The sequence below is a fragment of the Eptatretus burgeri genome, chromosome 6 (genome assembly GCF_056783735.1).
Source record: "Eptatretus burgeri isolate ZD-2024b chromosome 6, Ebu_testis_v1, whole genome shotgun sequence".
In the NCBI taxonomy this organism is placed as follows: Eukaryota; Metazoa; Chordata; class Myxini; order Myxiniformes; family Myxinidae; genus Eptatretus; species Eptatretus burgeri.
This window is the reverse complement of record NC_140966.1, coordinates 33,345,756-33,360,755: the sequence shown is the minus strand read 5'-3', so window position 1 is coordinate 33,360,755 and position 15,000 is coordinate 33,345,756. Positions and strand designations below refer to the sequence as shown.

At 39.8% G+C, this 15,000-nt stretch overlaps 1 protein-coding gene across 7 annotated transcripts in view; it reads left to right on the top strand.

Annotated features, from left to right (window-relative positions):
- The window catches only part of PPFIBP1 (PPFIB scaffold protein 1), a 262,577-nt gene that overhangs the window by 177,285 nt on the left and 70,292 nt on the right, over positions 1-15,000 (top strand). For 5 of the 7 annotated variants that reach the window (XM_085884523.1, XM_085884521.1, XM_085884519.1 and 2 more), the window contains 4 exons: positions 2,127-2,238; positions 2,640-2,672; positions 3,159-3,220; positions 3,391-3,472. In XM_085884523.1, coding sequence (XP_085740649.1) covers positions 2,127-2,238; positions 2,640-2,672; positions 3,159-3,220; positions 3,391-3,472 — 289 coding nt within the window. The remainder of the gene's footprint in view (positions 1-2,126; positions 2,239-2,639; positions 2,673-3,158; positions 3,221-3,390; positions 3,473-15,000) is intronic. The other 2 variants (XM_085884524.1, XM_085884522.1) reach the window with 1 other exon arrangement.

Sequence of the window (15,000 nt, the reverse complement as noted above, 5' to 3'; positions counted from 1 at the left end):
TTCATTCAACCAGTTTGAATGGAGAAAAGGAGTCATTTTGCTGTTTTGTGTGACTATGTGTCCCGCAATGAGCATGGAGAAAAGAAAGAAAACCAGAGAATTGTCTGTGGAGGTCAGACACAAGATTGTAGCCAAGCCTGGACAATCTCAAGGGTACAACTCTATCTCCAGAGACCTTAATGTTCCTCTGTGCACCGTACACAATGTTTTCAGGAAGTTTAAGGACCATGGCACTGTAGCCACCCTCACTGGGCATGACCACAATAGAAAACTTGATCGATGATTGCAGCGAAGGATTGTTCAAATGGTGGAGAAAGCGCCTCGATCAACTGCCATACAGATTCAAGCTGACCTTCAGACACAAGGTACAACAGTTTCAACTCGCACTATCCGTCACCAACTTGATGAAAGAGGTTCGATGGTTGGAGACACAGGAGGACCCCACTGCTAACAGGGAGACATAAGAAAGCCTGACCGGAGTTTGCCAAAGCACACCTGAACAAGCCAATCCTTCTGGGAGAATGTCCTGTGGACAGTTGAGACCAAATTAGAGCTTTTCAGGAAAGCACATCATCTCTGTTTCCAGAAAACAAAATGAAGCCTTCAAATAAAAGAAGAACTTCCCTGCAGGCAAACATGGAGGAGGTTCAGTGATGTGTTGGGGTTGCTGTGATGCCTCCTGCACTGGGTGCCTTGAATGTATGCATGGCATCATGAAATCAGGAGATTCCCAAGGCATTTTGGAGCACAATGTTCAATCCAGTGTCAGAAAGCTGGGTCTCCTTCAATGGTCATGGGTCTTGCAGAAGGACAATGATCCCAAACACCCTTCAAAAAGCACCCAGGGATGGTTCAAGACAAAACGCTGGACTGTTCTGAAGTGGCCAGCAATGAGTCCAGATCTCAATCCCATTGAACACCTGTGGGGAGATCTGAAAACAGCAGTTGGGAGAAGGCACCCTTCAAATCTGGGGAAAATGGAGCAGTTTGCACAAGAAGAGTGCTTGGCCAAACTACAATTAGAGATATAGGAAGCTCATTCATGGCTTGACTGCAGTTATTTTGTCCAAAGGCTGTGATTCCAAATATTAAGTCTCGGGTGTCAATAATTTTGTCACTGCCATTTCTTTTTATTTTCTGATTTCAAACGACATATTGAGTTCTGGATCAAAAACAAAGGTTCTGTAATATTTACAATGAAATAATGAAGAGTGGAGACCAAATACTTTTGTCTTATTTTTCGAGAAAATTGTGAGTTATTTGAAAAAAGTGCAAGGGTGCCAATATTTTTGGCCACGTCAGTGTGTATATGTATATATGTATGTATATGTACACGCATTCATACATTCTATTCTCTGCCAGCAGGAAGAGTATAGTGATTTAGCACATGTAGGCATAGTTTAATTAGTTGTGTAATAAATGAGATATTCGCCTGCACTCAAGTTGACCTACGAGTATAAAAGGAAAAGTAGGTCCAAAATGACTTTCAGCGATTGTTGTTTTTATTTTTACTGCTGGGAGCAAATTTGCAATTGGAATAACTAGCTGCCATAAGAAAATGTGAACCAACTTCATTCAATCTGCATCCAACATAGCTTGTAAATTAAGCTATGGATCTTGCAGTTTAGAATTCTAATTTTTCAAAAGGAGACCTCAATTACATTGGTTACTTAGCTTGTGATTGGATTGTTACTCTGTTGATAGCAATTTCCTTTCCAATGGTCGATGGGGGTCATGTATTGCAAGTTAATGTTATCCGTTTGTCCTCGGTTCAATCAATCACTGGGTAAGCTATTGTGTTCAGTGGCAAGCACCTTTCACAATGCAGTTCTGCAGCACAATTTCTATTAATTTTGACTTTTGATATCCAGTCTGTAAATGCATTTGTTATCAACACTCTCTGAAAGTGTATTTTAAAGTTAAATGGTCACAAAGTTATGTCAAGTTGTTTCAATCATTTAAACTTTTGAGCACTCCTAGCAGCTGGTAGATAGGTTAGTACATGTTCAGACAAAAAAATTTGATTGTGCTGGTGGTTGTAGATTGAAGGTTTTGAGTGCCTATGGTTACAATTGTTGCTCATGCACAAAAGTAACTTTGCAATTTCCTTTGACGTGCTCCTGAAGGCAGAGGCCATTGAGATGCAGGAGAAGCTGGTGCAGCGGGAGATGGAGATTGAGCGTTTGAAGGATGAGCTTGTCAACAACATGAGTGATCAGGCAGAGACTGTGGAAAGAGGTGGGATTGTAAAGTGATCTTTGATGCTCTCATGAATCAGTTGCTGGTTTGCACTTTGAATGTTGAAGTTGCATGAGCTCTTGGATGCCCATTTTGACCAATGCTGGGTTTCTGCCTATATTGCTGTAGTTTTGGAGTGCACCACATCATCTTTTCATTTGCTGCGCATTGGTGCCATCTCACGGCATTGGGTATAACTGCATGTGTTATCGGGTGATGTGCAGGATCTTCTTCCTGTGTCGCAAAATCTGATCAATCTCTCTGATTCCCATGCATTTACAGTTGCAGGAAATATGCAGTTTTATCTGTTGTTTTGTTTATTTTCTTTCTTTTATTTGCTTGTCATTGTCATTTTGGGTTCACACAACAATGCTGAATTTTGTTGAATTTCTGAAATGCAGAGGAGGTTATGAAAAGGAAGCTGAGAGAGAAATGTAAGAACACTTGCTGTGTTATTGTTTGGAAACCCCTCGTTAAATCCGACCACTTGTGGTTGAGAAGCTTCTATGCATGCCCCTTTGTGCACTTGGAATGTTTTTGTGGTCACAATTTGTGGTTTGAAAAGTTGTGTGGAAATAAATGTTAACTAACCTTCTTAACAAGTGCCAATAGTCTGCTACACTGTATGCTAATAGCGTGTTGCCTTGGGTGTGCATTTGGCTTTGTTTGCTCTTGCATCCACTGAGTAGTGCGACGCGGGTATGAGAGGAAGGAAGGGTTTGGAGTGGATGTGGATCATCCAATGAAAAAACATTGCCATCACTTGCATAAAAGCTAAACATTCATGTTTTGGAAATAACATGTCTAACTTGGCAATATTTTGTGGCATGCTTTCCTTTGTCACCCTGATGAGATTTTATTTATTTATTTATTTTGGTGCTAGCCCATGCATCCATGATTTGTCATTAATAACCCTGCAGATCAAGAAATCCTGCAATTGAAAGAAACAATTGAGTCTCTCATGGCAGCAAATGAAGAGAAGGTAATACTGAATATTTTAACTGTTCTTCATAAAGAGTGCCTATCTGGCCTTTGATAGTTGAATGCTTTATACTTTTTATAATTTCTATCCAGTGTACTTTAAGTTGGCGTTTCACATTAATTTTGATGCTATGATTTGCAACTGCTTCTGTCTGGTTGTCATTCTTTCAGGATATAAAGATAGAGGAATTGCGGCAGTCCCTGACACGCTATCGGAAGGTGCAGGAAATGGTGCTTTTGGCACAGGGGAGGGGTAAGTATTCACATAATAACCTCTTTTTCAGTTCATCCTCTTTATCCATGTCTGCTGGAAGATTTTTTTTTTTTTTTTTGCTTTCAAGAACAATTACCTCTGCCAACGAAGGTTGTTGAAGGTGGATGGAGGTTATGTTTTCACCCTTGTCTGTCTGTCTGTCTGTTTGTTTGTCTGTCTGTTGGTGAACATGATATCCCAAAAAATTGTGGATGTATTTTGACAAAATTTGGTTGACAGGTTGGGTGTGTGTTTGATAAGGACAAAATAATTAGATTTTGGTGAAGATCCGGATCCGGATCCGGATACGATTTAAAAATATATATATATTTACGAGTTATTTTTCACCATTGAGAAATTGGGCCAAAACGATATGTGGCATGATATATCAAAATGTTGTGGATGGATTATGACATCACTTGGTGGATATGTTGGTTTGATGATAAGAGCAAGCCAATTAGATTTTGGTTCAGGTCAGCAGATCCAGCCTATCAGTGGGATTCAAAATGTAAACTGTTCAGCCTGGTGGAAGTAATGTACCCTACAGAGTGCCGTTGTAGTTGTCATTGAGGCAACCTTCTTCTCTTCTTTTCTTCATACATTTGCAAGAGTTGCTTCCAACTTATTGAGATTACAGACAGCTTTATTACCTATGCCACCAAAGGTGGATGGAGGATATGTTTTCACCCCTGTGTGTCTGTCTGTCTCTGTGAACAGGACATCTCAAAAGGTTATGGACGGATTTGGCCAAAACTTTGTGGACAGGTTGGGTGGGTGTGTGAAAAGGAATAATGTATTCAATTTTGGGGTGACAAGGAAGAATTGATTTCTGAATCTGAATCCGGATCCAATAATTTTTTTATGTGATTCTTCACCAACGAGAGATGAGGCCAACATGATCTATACAGTGGCCTGCAAAACTATTCACCCCAACAAATAATTCTACATTGAGATAAATTATGAATTATGCAGAAACTTTTTTTTCAAATGAACTTTTTCATTCATAACTGAAGAGATCAAACAGAAGATGAAATACTGCATTAGAGTCATCAGAATGAACACAAATAATAATCAAAGAACAATGATGGAGTCATCAGGAGGAACCTGGATAAGATTCAGGTTTCAGCCGCTACTCCACCACCCTCATACCCATCCAGGCGCAGCTGAATGGGCCTTACAGAAAAAAATTCTGAAATAATTCACTTCTCCGAGACAGATAGACAAAGAAAGATTCTGTTATAGCTATAATGTTATCGTTGAATTAGTTTACATGTCAAGAATACCTGCAAAAGCATGCACAAATCAAAATTCACTGGTTGTGAAAGTATTCATGCTGAAAATGCTGTCGTTGTCATGCTGTAGGTGAACTTCCATCCCAATTCTCAGCTTTCTTGCAGAGAGAGCCCCTTATGTCAGTACTTAGTGGAAGCACCTTTTTCAGCAATGACTGCTTTGTGTCTTTTTGGGTGTATCTATACCAGCTTTGCAAAGTGAGATGATGAAATCCTTCCCATTCTTCATGTGAAAATTGCTGAAGTTTGTTTGTTAGACATTGGCGATGGACTGCAATCTTCAAGTCTCGCCACAAATGTTCAATTTAGTTCAAGTCAGGACTTTGACTGGGCTACTCAAGAACATTTATTTTCTTTTTATTCAGCCACTTCAGTGTGGCTTTAGCTTTGTGATTCAGATCATTGCCCTGATGAAATGGGAATCTCCGACCCAGTTTCAGATTCATGGCTAACTCAAGCATGTTTTCATCAAGGATTCTTCTGTACTTTGTCTCTTCTATCCTGACAAGCCTGCCAGTCCCTGCTGATGAAAAGCAGCCCCATAACATGATGCTGCCACCACCATTCTTGACAGTAGGGATGGGGTTGACTGAGTGATGTGCAGTTGTTAGGCTTGTGCCAGACGTTACGCTTTGAATTTAGACCAAAAAGTTCAATTTTGTCTCGTCTGACCATAATTTTGTCTTGGCTCGTCCATAGATGCCAGCTTTGTGTAGGGAACAAGATATTGTTGTTTGAACACCGACCCCCATCTCACACATATAGCCTTGCAGATCTTTCAAAATCATTTTTCGATTCACAGTGCCATCCAGAACCAGTTTTCTGTTTGCCTGGCTGCTGAGTTTGAATGGGCGACCTGATCTGGGTAGAGTCTGGGTGGTATGATACGTCTTCCACCTCTTCATGATGGATTTCACCGTACTCAAAGGGATAAAGAATGACTTTGAAACCTTCTTATAACCCTCTCCGGAATGGTGCTGCTCTTCCACTTTATGTCTGACTTCTTTGGAAAGCTCCTTGGTCTTCATAGTTGCCTTATTGGTTGACCAAGTGAGTTGCACCTTAAAACTCCTTAGATAAGTGGTGGAGTTTAATTTTTAACTGAAACCACTGATTACACACAGGTAAAACCTATTACACTTATTTTATAACCTCTGAAACAACTAATTTACTCCTGAAGTGATTTTGGGTTAATTAAGGAAAGGGTTTGAATACTTACCAGTGCCTATAGAAAGTCTACACCTCCTTTCATTTTTTTTTACCTTTTGTTGCTTTATAGCTTGTAATTAAGTTGCTTTAAATCAGACCCCCCCCTCCACCACCTTTATTTGCACATCGTAACACACAACTTCCAAGTGAAAAACAAATTCGACAAATTTCAGAAAAATAATTAAAAATATAAAACCAGAATATCTTGGTTGGATAAGTGTCCACTCCCCTGAGTTAATACTTCGTGGAAGCACCTTTGACAGCAAAGACAGCTGTGAGTTTTGGGATAGGTGTCTACCAACTTTGCACACCTTGATTGGGCAATATTTGCCCATTCTGTACAAAACTGTTTAAGCTCAGTCCAGTTGCGTGGGGAGTGTTGATTAATAGCAATCTTCAAGTCATACCACAGATTTTCGATTGGATTTAGGTTTGGGCTCTGACTGGGTCACTCAAGGACTTTTATCTTTTTGTTCATTAGCCACTCCAGTGTAGCTTTGGTGATGTGCTTCGGGTCATTGTCATGCTGAAAGGTGAACTTCCTTCCCAATTTCAGCTTTCTTGCAGACTGCAGCAGTTTTTCCTCTCGGATTTTTTCTGTATTTTACTCCATACATTTTCCCTTCTATCCTGGCAAGTGCCCCAGTCTCTGCTGATAAACATCCCCATTACATGATGCTGCCACAACCATGCTTCACAGGAGGGATGGTGTCCTTTGGGTGATGTGCTGCGTTGGGTTTGCGCCAAATGTACCGTTTTGCATTTAGGCCAAAATGTTTCATTATGGTTTTGTGAGCCCACAAAACTTTTTGCCACATAGCTTCACAATGTCTGGAGTGTTTTTTTGCATACCTCAAATGGGACTCAAGCTGAGTAATGCTTTTTTGAGTAATGGCTTCTTTCTTGCCACCCTACTGTGCAGGCCAGACTTGTGGAGAGCTTGGGATATTGTTGTCACATGCACACAGTGACCAGTCTTTGCCATAAGGGCATGGAGCTCCTTCAAATTTGCCATTGGCCTCTTGGCAGCCTCTTTGTTCAGTCTCCTCCTTGCTTGGTCATCCAGTATGGAGGAATGGCCTGATCGAGGCAGTGTATTGGTACCATAAGCCTTCGACTTCTTAAGGATCGTCTTGACTATGCTCCACGGGACATTAAAGACCTTTGCAATATTTTTATCCCCCCCCCCTCCTATTTGTGCCTTTCCACACTTTTATCCCAGTGGTCTTTTGAAAGCTCCTTGGCGCTCATCGTTGTCTTTGCTGTGAAATGCACTACCCAGCAGAGGAAACCTACAGGAACAGCAGATTATATTCTGAAATAATCAGAATCACCATAATGTATCACAGGTGTCGGCCAATTAACTTAATGTGTGATTTTGAAGGTGATCGGTTACACCTGAGATAATTTACAATTGCTATTATTAGGGGGTGGTCACATCCAACAAAGATATTCTACTCTACTTTTTTACTTTTAATTAATTTTCTGAAATTGGTAGAATTTGTTTTTCGCTTGGAAGTTTAGGGCTATGATGTGGAAAAAGTATGATTTAATGCAACTTATTTCCAGGATATAAGGCAACAAAACGTTAAAATGTTGAAAGGGGATGAAGACTTTATTATAGGCACTGTATGCAACTGAGAATCATTTGATTTTTCTCTGTTAATCTTACTTATTGACATTTTATCTACTTTTTTTTTACCTTTATTACTTTGGAGTAGTTTGTTAAGACTATTTTGAAAACATCATGAAATATGCTCAGGTAGCCTCAAAGTGTGAAAACTTTGGAGGGGGTGAATACTTTTGCAGACCACTGTGACATGATATTTCAAAAAGTTGTGGACGAGTTATGACAAAACTCGGTGGATGAGTTTGTTAGGTGACAAGAACAAGCCGATTCGATTTTGGTTCAGGTCTAGATCCAGATCCGGCCTATCAGTTGGAAATAGAATGTAAAATGTTTAGCCTGGCCGAGGTATGTGCTTTTCCGAGTGCCGTACTAGTTTTATTTAGAAATCCCAGATGATTTTTATGGTTACTCACTTTAACAGTGATCCTTTATTCAATAACAAGTTTTATTTCAGTTAGAACTTTGTTCAAGTGACAACCAGCAGCTCAAGAATTGCTTCCCTTTAATGAAATCCAATCTGACCATGTTTGACTTTCAGTAAACCTTATGAATAGTACATTTAGTATGCGCGGCATTACCTTGCCCATGAGTCATAATGGAAAAACCATTCCTTCACGTTAATTCCCATCTTTGCCAACAAGTGTAATTACTAGAATCTTCTGCCTCTTCCAGAGTGCATTAAAAGCTGATAATTTTTTGGAAGAAACAGCAGCATGATGTGCACAAGATATCAAGTTATACCGTTTTCAAGGCATTTGCAAAATAATTTTGTCAAAATATTATCCCTTATGTTAAACTGAAATTCCCTTTTTTAAAATAATTTCTTTCTCCAATGTAATAAAACAAATATTCTCTTTTGAAGTTACAACATGACAGCTATTTTCTTGGCCCAAGGCCATTCTTTAATCTACTGAGGGTATGTACCAGAAATATCAGGACTGTACCTTACCAATGCTCCAGTCATTTCATAAAACATGCGCCTTTATCCAGGGGTCAATCCAAATGAGCCCAGACGAATCCATCCATCGGGACCATTCTCTGTGCAGAGCATTGGGGCTGCCTAAGTAGTCTCCTTGGCTATTGGACACAATCCTGGACGTGTCGCCACTCCGACACCATGCTGGCACTCATTTTGCCGACCTCAGAAGGATGACAGGCAGAGTCAACCCCACCTGGTATTAATTCAACAGCCGAGTGGGATTTGAACTCTGGATCCTAGGATTCCAAGCCTACCACCCTAACCATTAAGCCAACACCAGGCATACTCACGGATGCATTATATAAAAGTGAGACATCTCAACACAGCACCGTCAGGCATGTACCAAAATACCAAAGGGACAGTGTGCAAATGGATTGTACAAGTTTATCTGAACATCAGTCATGGACAGTAATATTTTGAACTTAGGTCCTCATCAGAAAAATAAAGCTCTTTTTTTCTCAAGCTTGTGCAAAAAGTCCCCTTTGCTGAAGTCCTTAAAACTCACGGAGGACACCATGAACGCAAGCAATTCAAATTACTCAAATCTCTTTTGTTAACGATGGGAAGAAACAAAGGTAGAATCAACGCATGTGTGTGTGTGTGTGTGTGTGTGTGTGTGTGTGTGTGTGTGTGTGTGTGTGTGTGTGTGTGTGTGTGTGTGTGTGTGTGTGTGTGTGTGTGTGTGTGTGTGTGTGTGTGTGTGTGTGTGTGTGTGTGTGATGAAACACACTGGGTGCAGCTGTAAGAAAAGCTAATTGCATCGTATGCCTTCTTGAATTTTTCACCTGCATTTGAAAGGTGCTCCACTAATTCTTACAACAACCACTTTCCTGTTATTCAGAGTGATTTTAAACAAACACAAACATCCAGTGGAGCAAACATTTCAATCGAGTATGGATTACATCTTCAGTGGTCCATAACATCAGAAATTGTTACATAGCCGCAAAGACATGATCAGCAGTACAATGGTCGACACAAAGGAGGCACCATTTGACCCACCAATTCCATTACCCTGTCAAAGATGAATCGTATTTCCTTTTTTTGCTTTTCCTCCGACTTCAAGGCGAGCTATATAAGTATGCTGTAAAATAAAAAGGTCACAATGCAACTGGAAAATCGATGATGATTGAAAAGTAGCAGATCTTTAGTTCACAGCTGAATACCTTTCTCTCCAGAAAGTTATATGCCCTTTTCATTTGCTGAAATCAAGTTTTATGGAAGAGCTGGATGACATTTACTAGTTTGCCACACTTTAGCACTAATTGCCAGTATAATAATGCAATGATTACAATTTTCTGATTATTTCTTCTTTATCAGTTTACACGTCATCATCATTGCCAAGACGCTTTGCTTCATTGTCATGTCTTAACCTTATGAAATTGCTTTTTGTTTGGTGGCAATCTCTTTATTACATGTGCAGAAAAGTGTACTTTTTCACATGAACCCCTCACCTTTTCCTTCCTCACCCTCACCACCATAAACATCCAAATGTCCTCCCCTTCCCTTCCCTTACCCTGGAAGCTTCACCTATGAACCATTTACTTTGTAGCCTTCACCTGTGAACCCATCGCTATGCAGACTTTACTTGAAAACGCTTCGCTATGCAGGCTTCACCCGTGAATCTCTCGCCACGCAGGCTTTACTTGTGAACCCCTCGTTTATATGTCTGCTTCACCCTTGATCAAGGTTGATTAACTTTATCATCCCTCCTCGTAATTTGACATGAGATGAATGGTCATTACAAATGTTGCACATTGCATAAGCTAATATAGGGGGTGCATCATCAGTTGGTGTATCGTTGTAATTGTAACATTCCTTTATTTATTATTAAGTAATTTGCCCAAATTGGTATACATTTTTTTATGACAATGTGTCCAACTTTCTTGTACTGTGCCTTGGTAGACCTGCATCCCCTGTAGATCGCAGGATATTTTAATTCACTTCAGAACTGCATGGCACACTTTAACACAAATTGCCAGTGTAATACACACAATGACTGCCACTATGGCATCTCGTAATTATTGCACTTTATGTGGCTTCATAATAGTAGACCTTGAATTGTGAGGGTGAAACTTTCTATTTTCTTTCAATATTCCTACAAGAGAATCTTTGTTCATCTCCAATTCAGAAGATTTATCCCTACTTGACTTTCCAAGACCTTGGACCAATGCCTCAACTATGAGGTCTTGTGTCTCAAGCCTATTTGTAATACGTAGTCAGTCGCTCACACAATGGAGCACCCACCACACTGCCAATCACGTCAAACTCGTCGTGAAGTCGGTAAATTGATAGATATAAAGGGTGAGTTTTTGCTTTGTCTGAAGATTTGGAGGAATATTCCTCGAAGATGCTGGCTTATCTTTTTGTTACCCAAACGGCACATAATTATTTATTTCTTTGTGCTGTGATGATGCATTATTATTTTGGGGGTTTTTAATATTGTGTTTTTCTTTTTACCGTTTGCTATATACAGTACTGAGTTGTTAATTTTTGTTATATAGTACTTATCGATAAAGGCACTGTTCGTTGTACAGCATTCATCAGGAAGTCGGTAGACTTCCAATGTAGGGATGACCTGGACACTCCATCGGTTTAATAATACAACACAAATCCTCAAAAAAACCCATCAACCAACATTCAAACTTTTAAACCTATAAAGTACCGACCAGTTGTCTTTGGAGGATTTCACATCCATTGACATTAATTAAACTTTTGGACAACATCGTTAAAATGCATCATTTACCAACCCAAATTGCCTTTTTGTAAATGTACATCGCTCCTTCCCAATTCTATTTATTTTCTTTCAATATTCCTACAAGAGAATCTTTGTTCATCTCCAATTCAGAAGATTTATCCCTACTTGACTTTCCAAGACCTTGGACCAATGCCTCAACTATGAGGTCTTGTGTCTCAAGCCTATTTGTAATACGTAGTCCAGAACATTAATGACGTCATCGCTGGCACCAAAGGGAGTACTCGGTTTTTACTCCATTTGTTTTCTTGCTTTCTTGTTTTCTTTCTTGTTTGTTTGTTTTTCCAGACAATATCTCAGACACCTTTTGAGCTGGGAAGCTGATATTTGGATACGAGTGACCGAGTGATTTGGCTGGAAAGGGTATTTTTCATTAATTGATTAATCGATTAATTATTCTCTTTCTTGTTTGTCCGGGCGATAACTCAGCCATCCTTTGAGCTAGGAAGCTGAAATTTAGGGACAAAAGTGAAGATGTGCATTGGCGGAAAAATATTGTTTTGTTTTTTTCAATAATTAATTGATTAATTACTTAATTATTATCGGTTTATTAATTCATTATTTATTTTCTTTCTCATCTGGGCTATATCTCAGACACCTTTTGAGCGAGGAAGCTAATATTTGGACACGACAGTGAACAAGCGATTTGGCTTTAAAAGGTATTTTTGATTGATTGATTAATCAATTAATCGATGAATATTCATTTTTCGATAAATTACTTTTATTTTCAAAATATTACAGATTCGGATGAAACGGTGGTGGTTTTCGTATGCTTTTAGCTATTTGATTAAGAAATTAATTGTTTTATGATTATTATTTATTTATTTTAATTTAGCAATTAATTAATTATTGTACACTGCTCTTTCCTACGTACATCTTCATGTGCTGTACAGTGATTAACTATCATTTGTACACATTCACCTCAGAAGTGCACCGCTCCCTCACAATTCCGTCTCCATGTGCTGCAAGGTGGCATCGCTGGCAATGTCGTGCACTGGAGGATTTGTTATTTATTTATTTTACATGGGGATGGTGTACTTCGAATGTACCTGTCCTTGTTGTTCTTCTTTTCTTTACAGAGCCGAACTCAGAATTGGTTTAACCCCGGGACTTGGTTGAAACACGAATCTATTGCACTTTATAGTGGCCATGTCCATGACTACTCAAATTTTTCATAACTTGAAAACATTCCACGAAAAGTAAGCAAAACTGCATCTATATGCTTACTAATGAGAAGGGAAACTAGAGTGGGCGGGACCACGCTTGCCAATCAACATTGTGGGGGCGGGGCCACGACGATTGGAGTCGGCACTCTCTTGGTGACATGTGCCAATCACACATAAGTGGGTGCGGTTATAATGGCATAATATTACGTACTGTTCACTCCTTAGTCTAATAACCTTCGTAATAACTGCTTGCTATTTATGAAGTGTTCTAATAAACCAATAGCCATCATGGAGCCAGCCAGTTTGTGAGCTAAAAAGTGCTATAATTATACGTGGTACTAAATGTAAGGATGATGGTGGACTTCCTATGTATGGCTGGCAAGGACACAACCGTACATACTGCTGTACATAATATAATGAAATTATATAATAGGCAGCAGTAATAGCATGCATGCCATTATTGCTGCCCATTATATAATAGCAATACTGCTTAATTAAAGTGTTTTCACATGAAATCAACAAGCTATTTCATCGTGGAATCAAAATAAATATCTCCAGCATGTAAATACATCTATCTATAAATCCAGCAGTGTGTGTGTGTGTGTGTGTGTGTGTATGTGTGTGTGTGTGTGTGTGTGTGTGTGTGTGTGTGTGTGTGTGTGTGTGTGTGTGTGTGTGTGTGTGTGTGTGTGTGTGTGTGTGTGTGTGTGTGTGTGTGTGTGTGTGTGTGTGTGTGTCTGGGACCGCTGTTTCTCGCCAACCACTGGTCCGATCTAATTGAAACTTGCCAGATATATTGCTGGGGACCTGAGAATGTGCCTTTTCAAGGTTTGATATTAATCGGACAAGTGCTTCCCAAGTTATGGCCATTTATTTACCAACCAATGACAGGAACCGTTACTGCGGCCATTTTTATATCAACCAATGACAGGAAGCGTTGCTGCATCACCGTGGTCGATGGGGAAGAGAAACTCAGCCGCGTTCGCCATTACGGGTTTTTTCTCTTCTCTTCTCTTCTCTTTACTTTGTGTTTTTCCTTGCGAAAAGGCAAAATACGTTGGTGCGAATTGAATAATTGGCCATTAAAAGCCTCCGTATTCTTGCCCTGGACGAGGAAACAAAGAAGCGCCGTTTCCTCAGCGATGTTGTTTATGAAGAGATGCTAACGAGATAAAGGTGTGTACAATGTACATGGAGTCTATTTTTATTATTATTTATTTATTGAAGAAAAATTGTTCCAAAAATAATTTATCAAAAAAAGTGCACAACTTTTTTTTGTTTCCAATTGTCAAAACGCTGTGGCCTTTGGAAGTGTTAAGAAATTCAGCTCTACTCAACATGCTTGGCGCTTGCCAACGAAATACATCTCAATTTGGTGGTAAAAAACGATTCACAACGTCGGGTTTCCTTTCTCATTGCTCTGCAGTCTGCATTCAACCCCTTCATTTGTCATCTCATTGACCTCATTTCATCTATTTATAATTCCAGCAATGTGTCTGTGCCTGTGCCTGTGCCTGTGCCTGTGTCTGTGTCTGTGTTTCTGTGTGTGTGACCGCTGTTTCTCGACAACCACTGGTCCGATCTAATTGAAACTTGCCAGCTATATTGCTGGGGACCTGAGGATGTGCCTTTTCAAGATTTGATATTAATCGGAAAAGTGATTCCCAAGTTATGGCCATTTATTTACCAACCAATGACAGGACACGTGCTGCGTAGGCGTGGCCGATGCGCCATTTCGTTACCAATCACAGGACACGTTGCTGCGTGGGCGTGGTTTCGTCGGCCGGTGCACAGCCAGCCGACGATGACGTCACATGCCATGCTGGTTGCGATGGGGATCGATCAGTGCCTCAGTTACCGTGGGGAAGGAGTGCCAATGGTAAATGGCAGCGAATGTCATGGCAAGCAGACAGGGAGGTAAACTTGATTTTAATTAACTCTGTGTGTAAGTATCACAGCAGTTGTTACTTCAATGCAAGCGATAATTCGTGGAATGATGTGAATATTCCGTACCGGCACGCACTACTTTTGGATAGTGATGACTTACTGTATTCTTATAATTTCTCGATTTCTTATCCGCATTTATAGATAAACACAATACCCCAATCCAGTCGTCGTTTATGAGAGCCAACGAATGGCCTGTGTGGTTGTTTGAAAGTTTTTTTTTTGCATGTACGGCCACGCATATGTGGGCATGCGAGAGCGAAGGAACGGCCTGTGTGGTTGTTGTTTCTGGCACGTGGTTTGAAAGTTTTTTTTTGTATGAACAGCCACGCACGTATCGGCACGCACGTACGGCCATGCACATACGGCCACGCGAGAGCGAAGGAACGGCCTGTGTGGTTGTTTCTGGCAAGCGGTTCTAAAGTATATATATATATATATATATATATATATATATATATATATATATATATATATATATATATATATATATATATATATATATATATATATATATATATACAGTAGACTAGGCGTAAGTCGTCACCATCGGGAC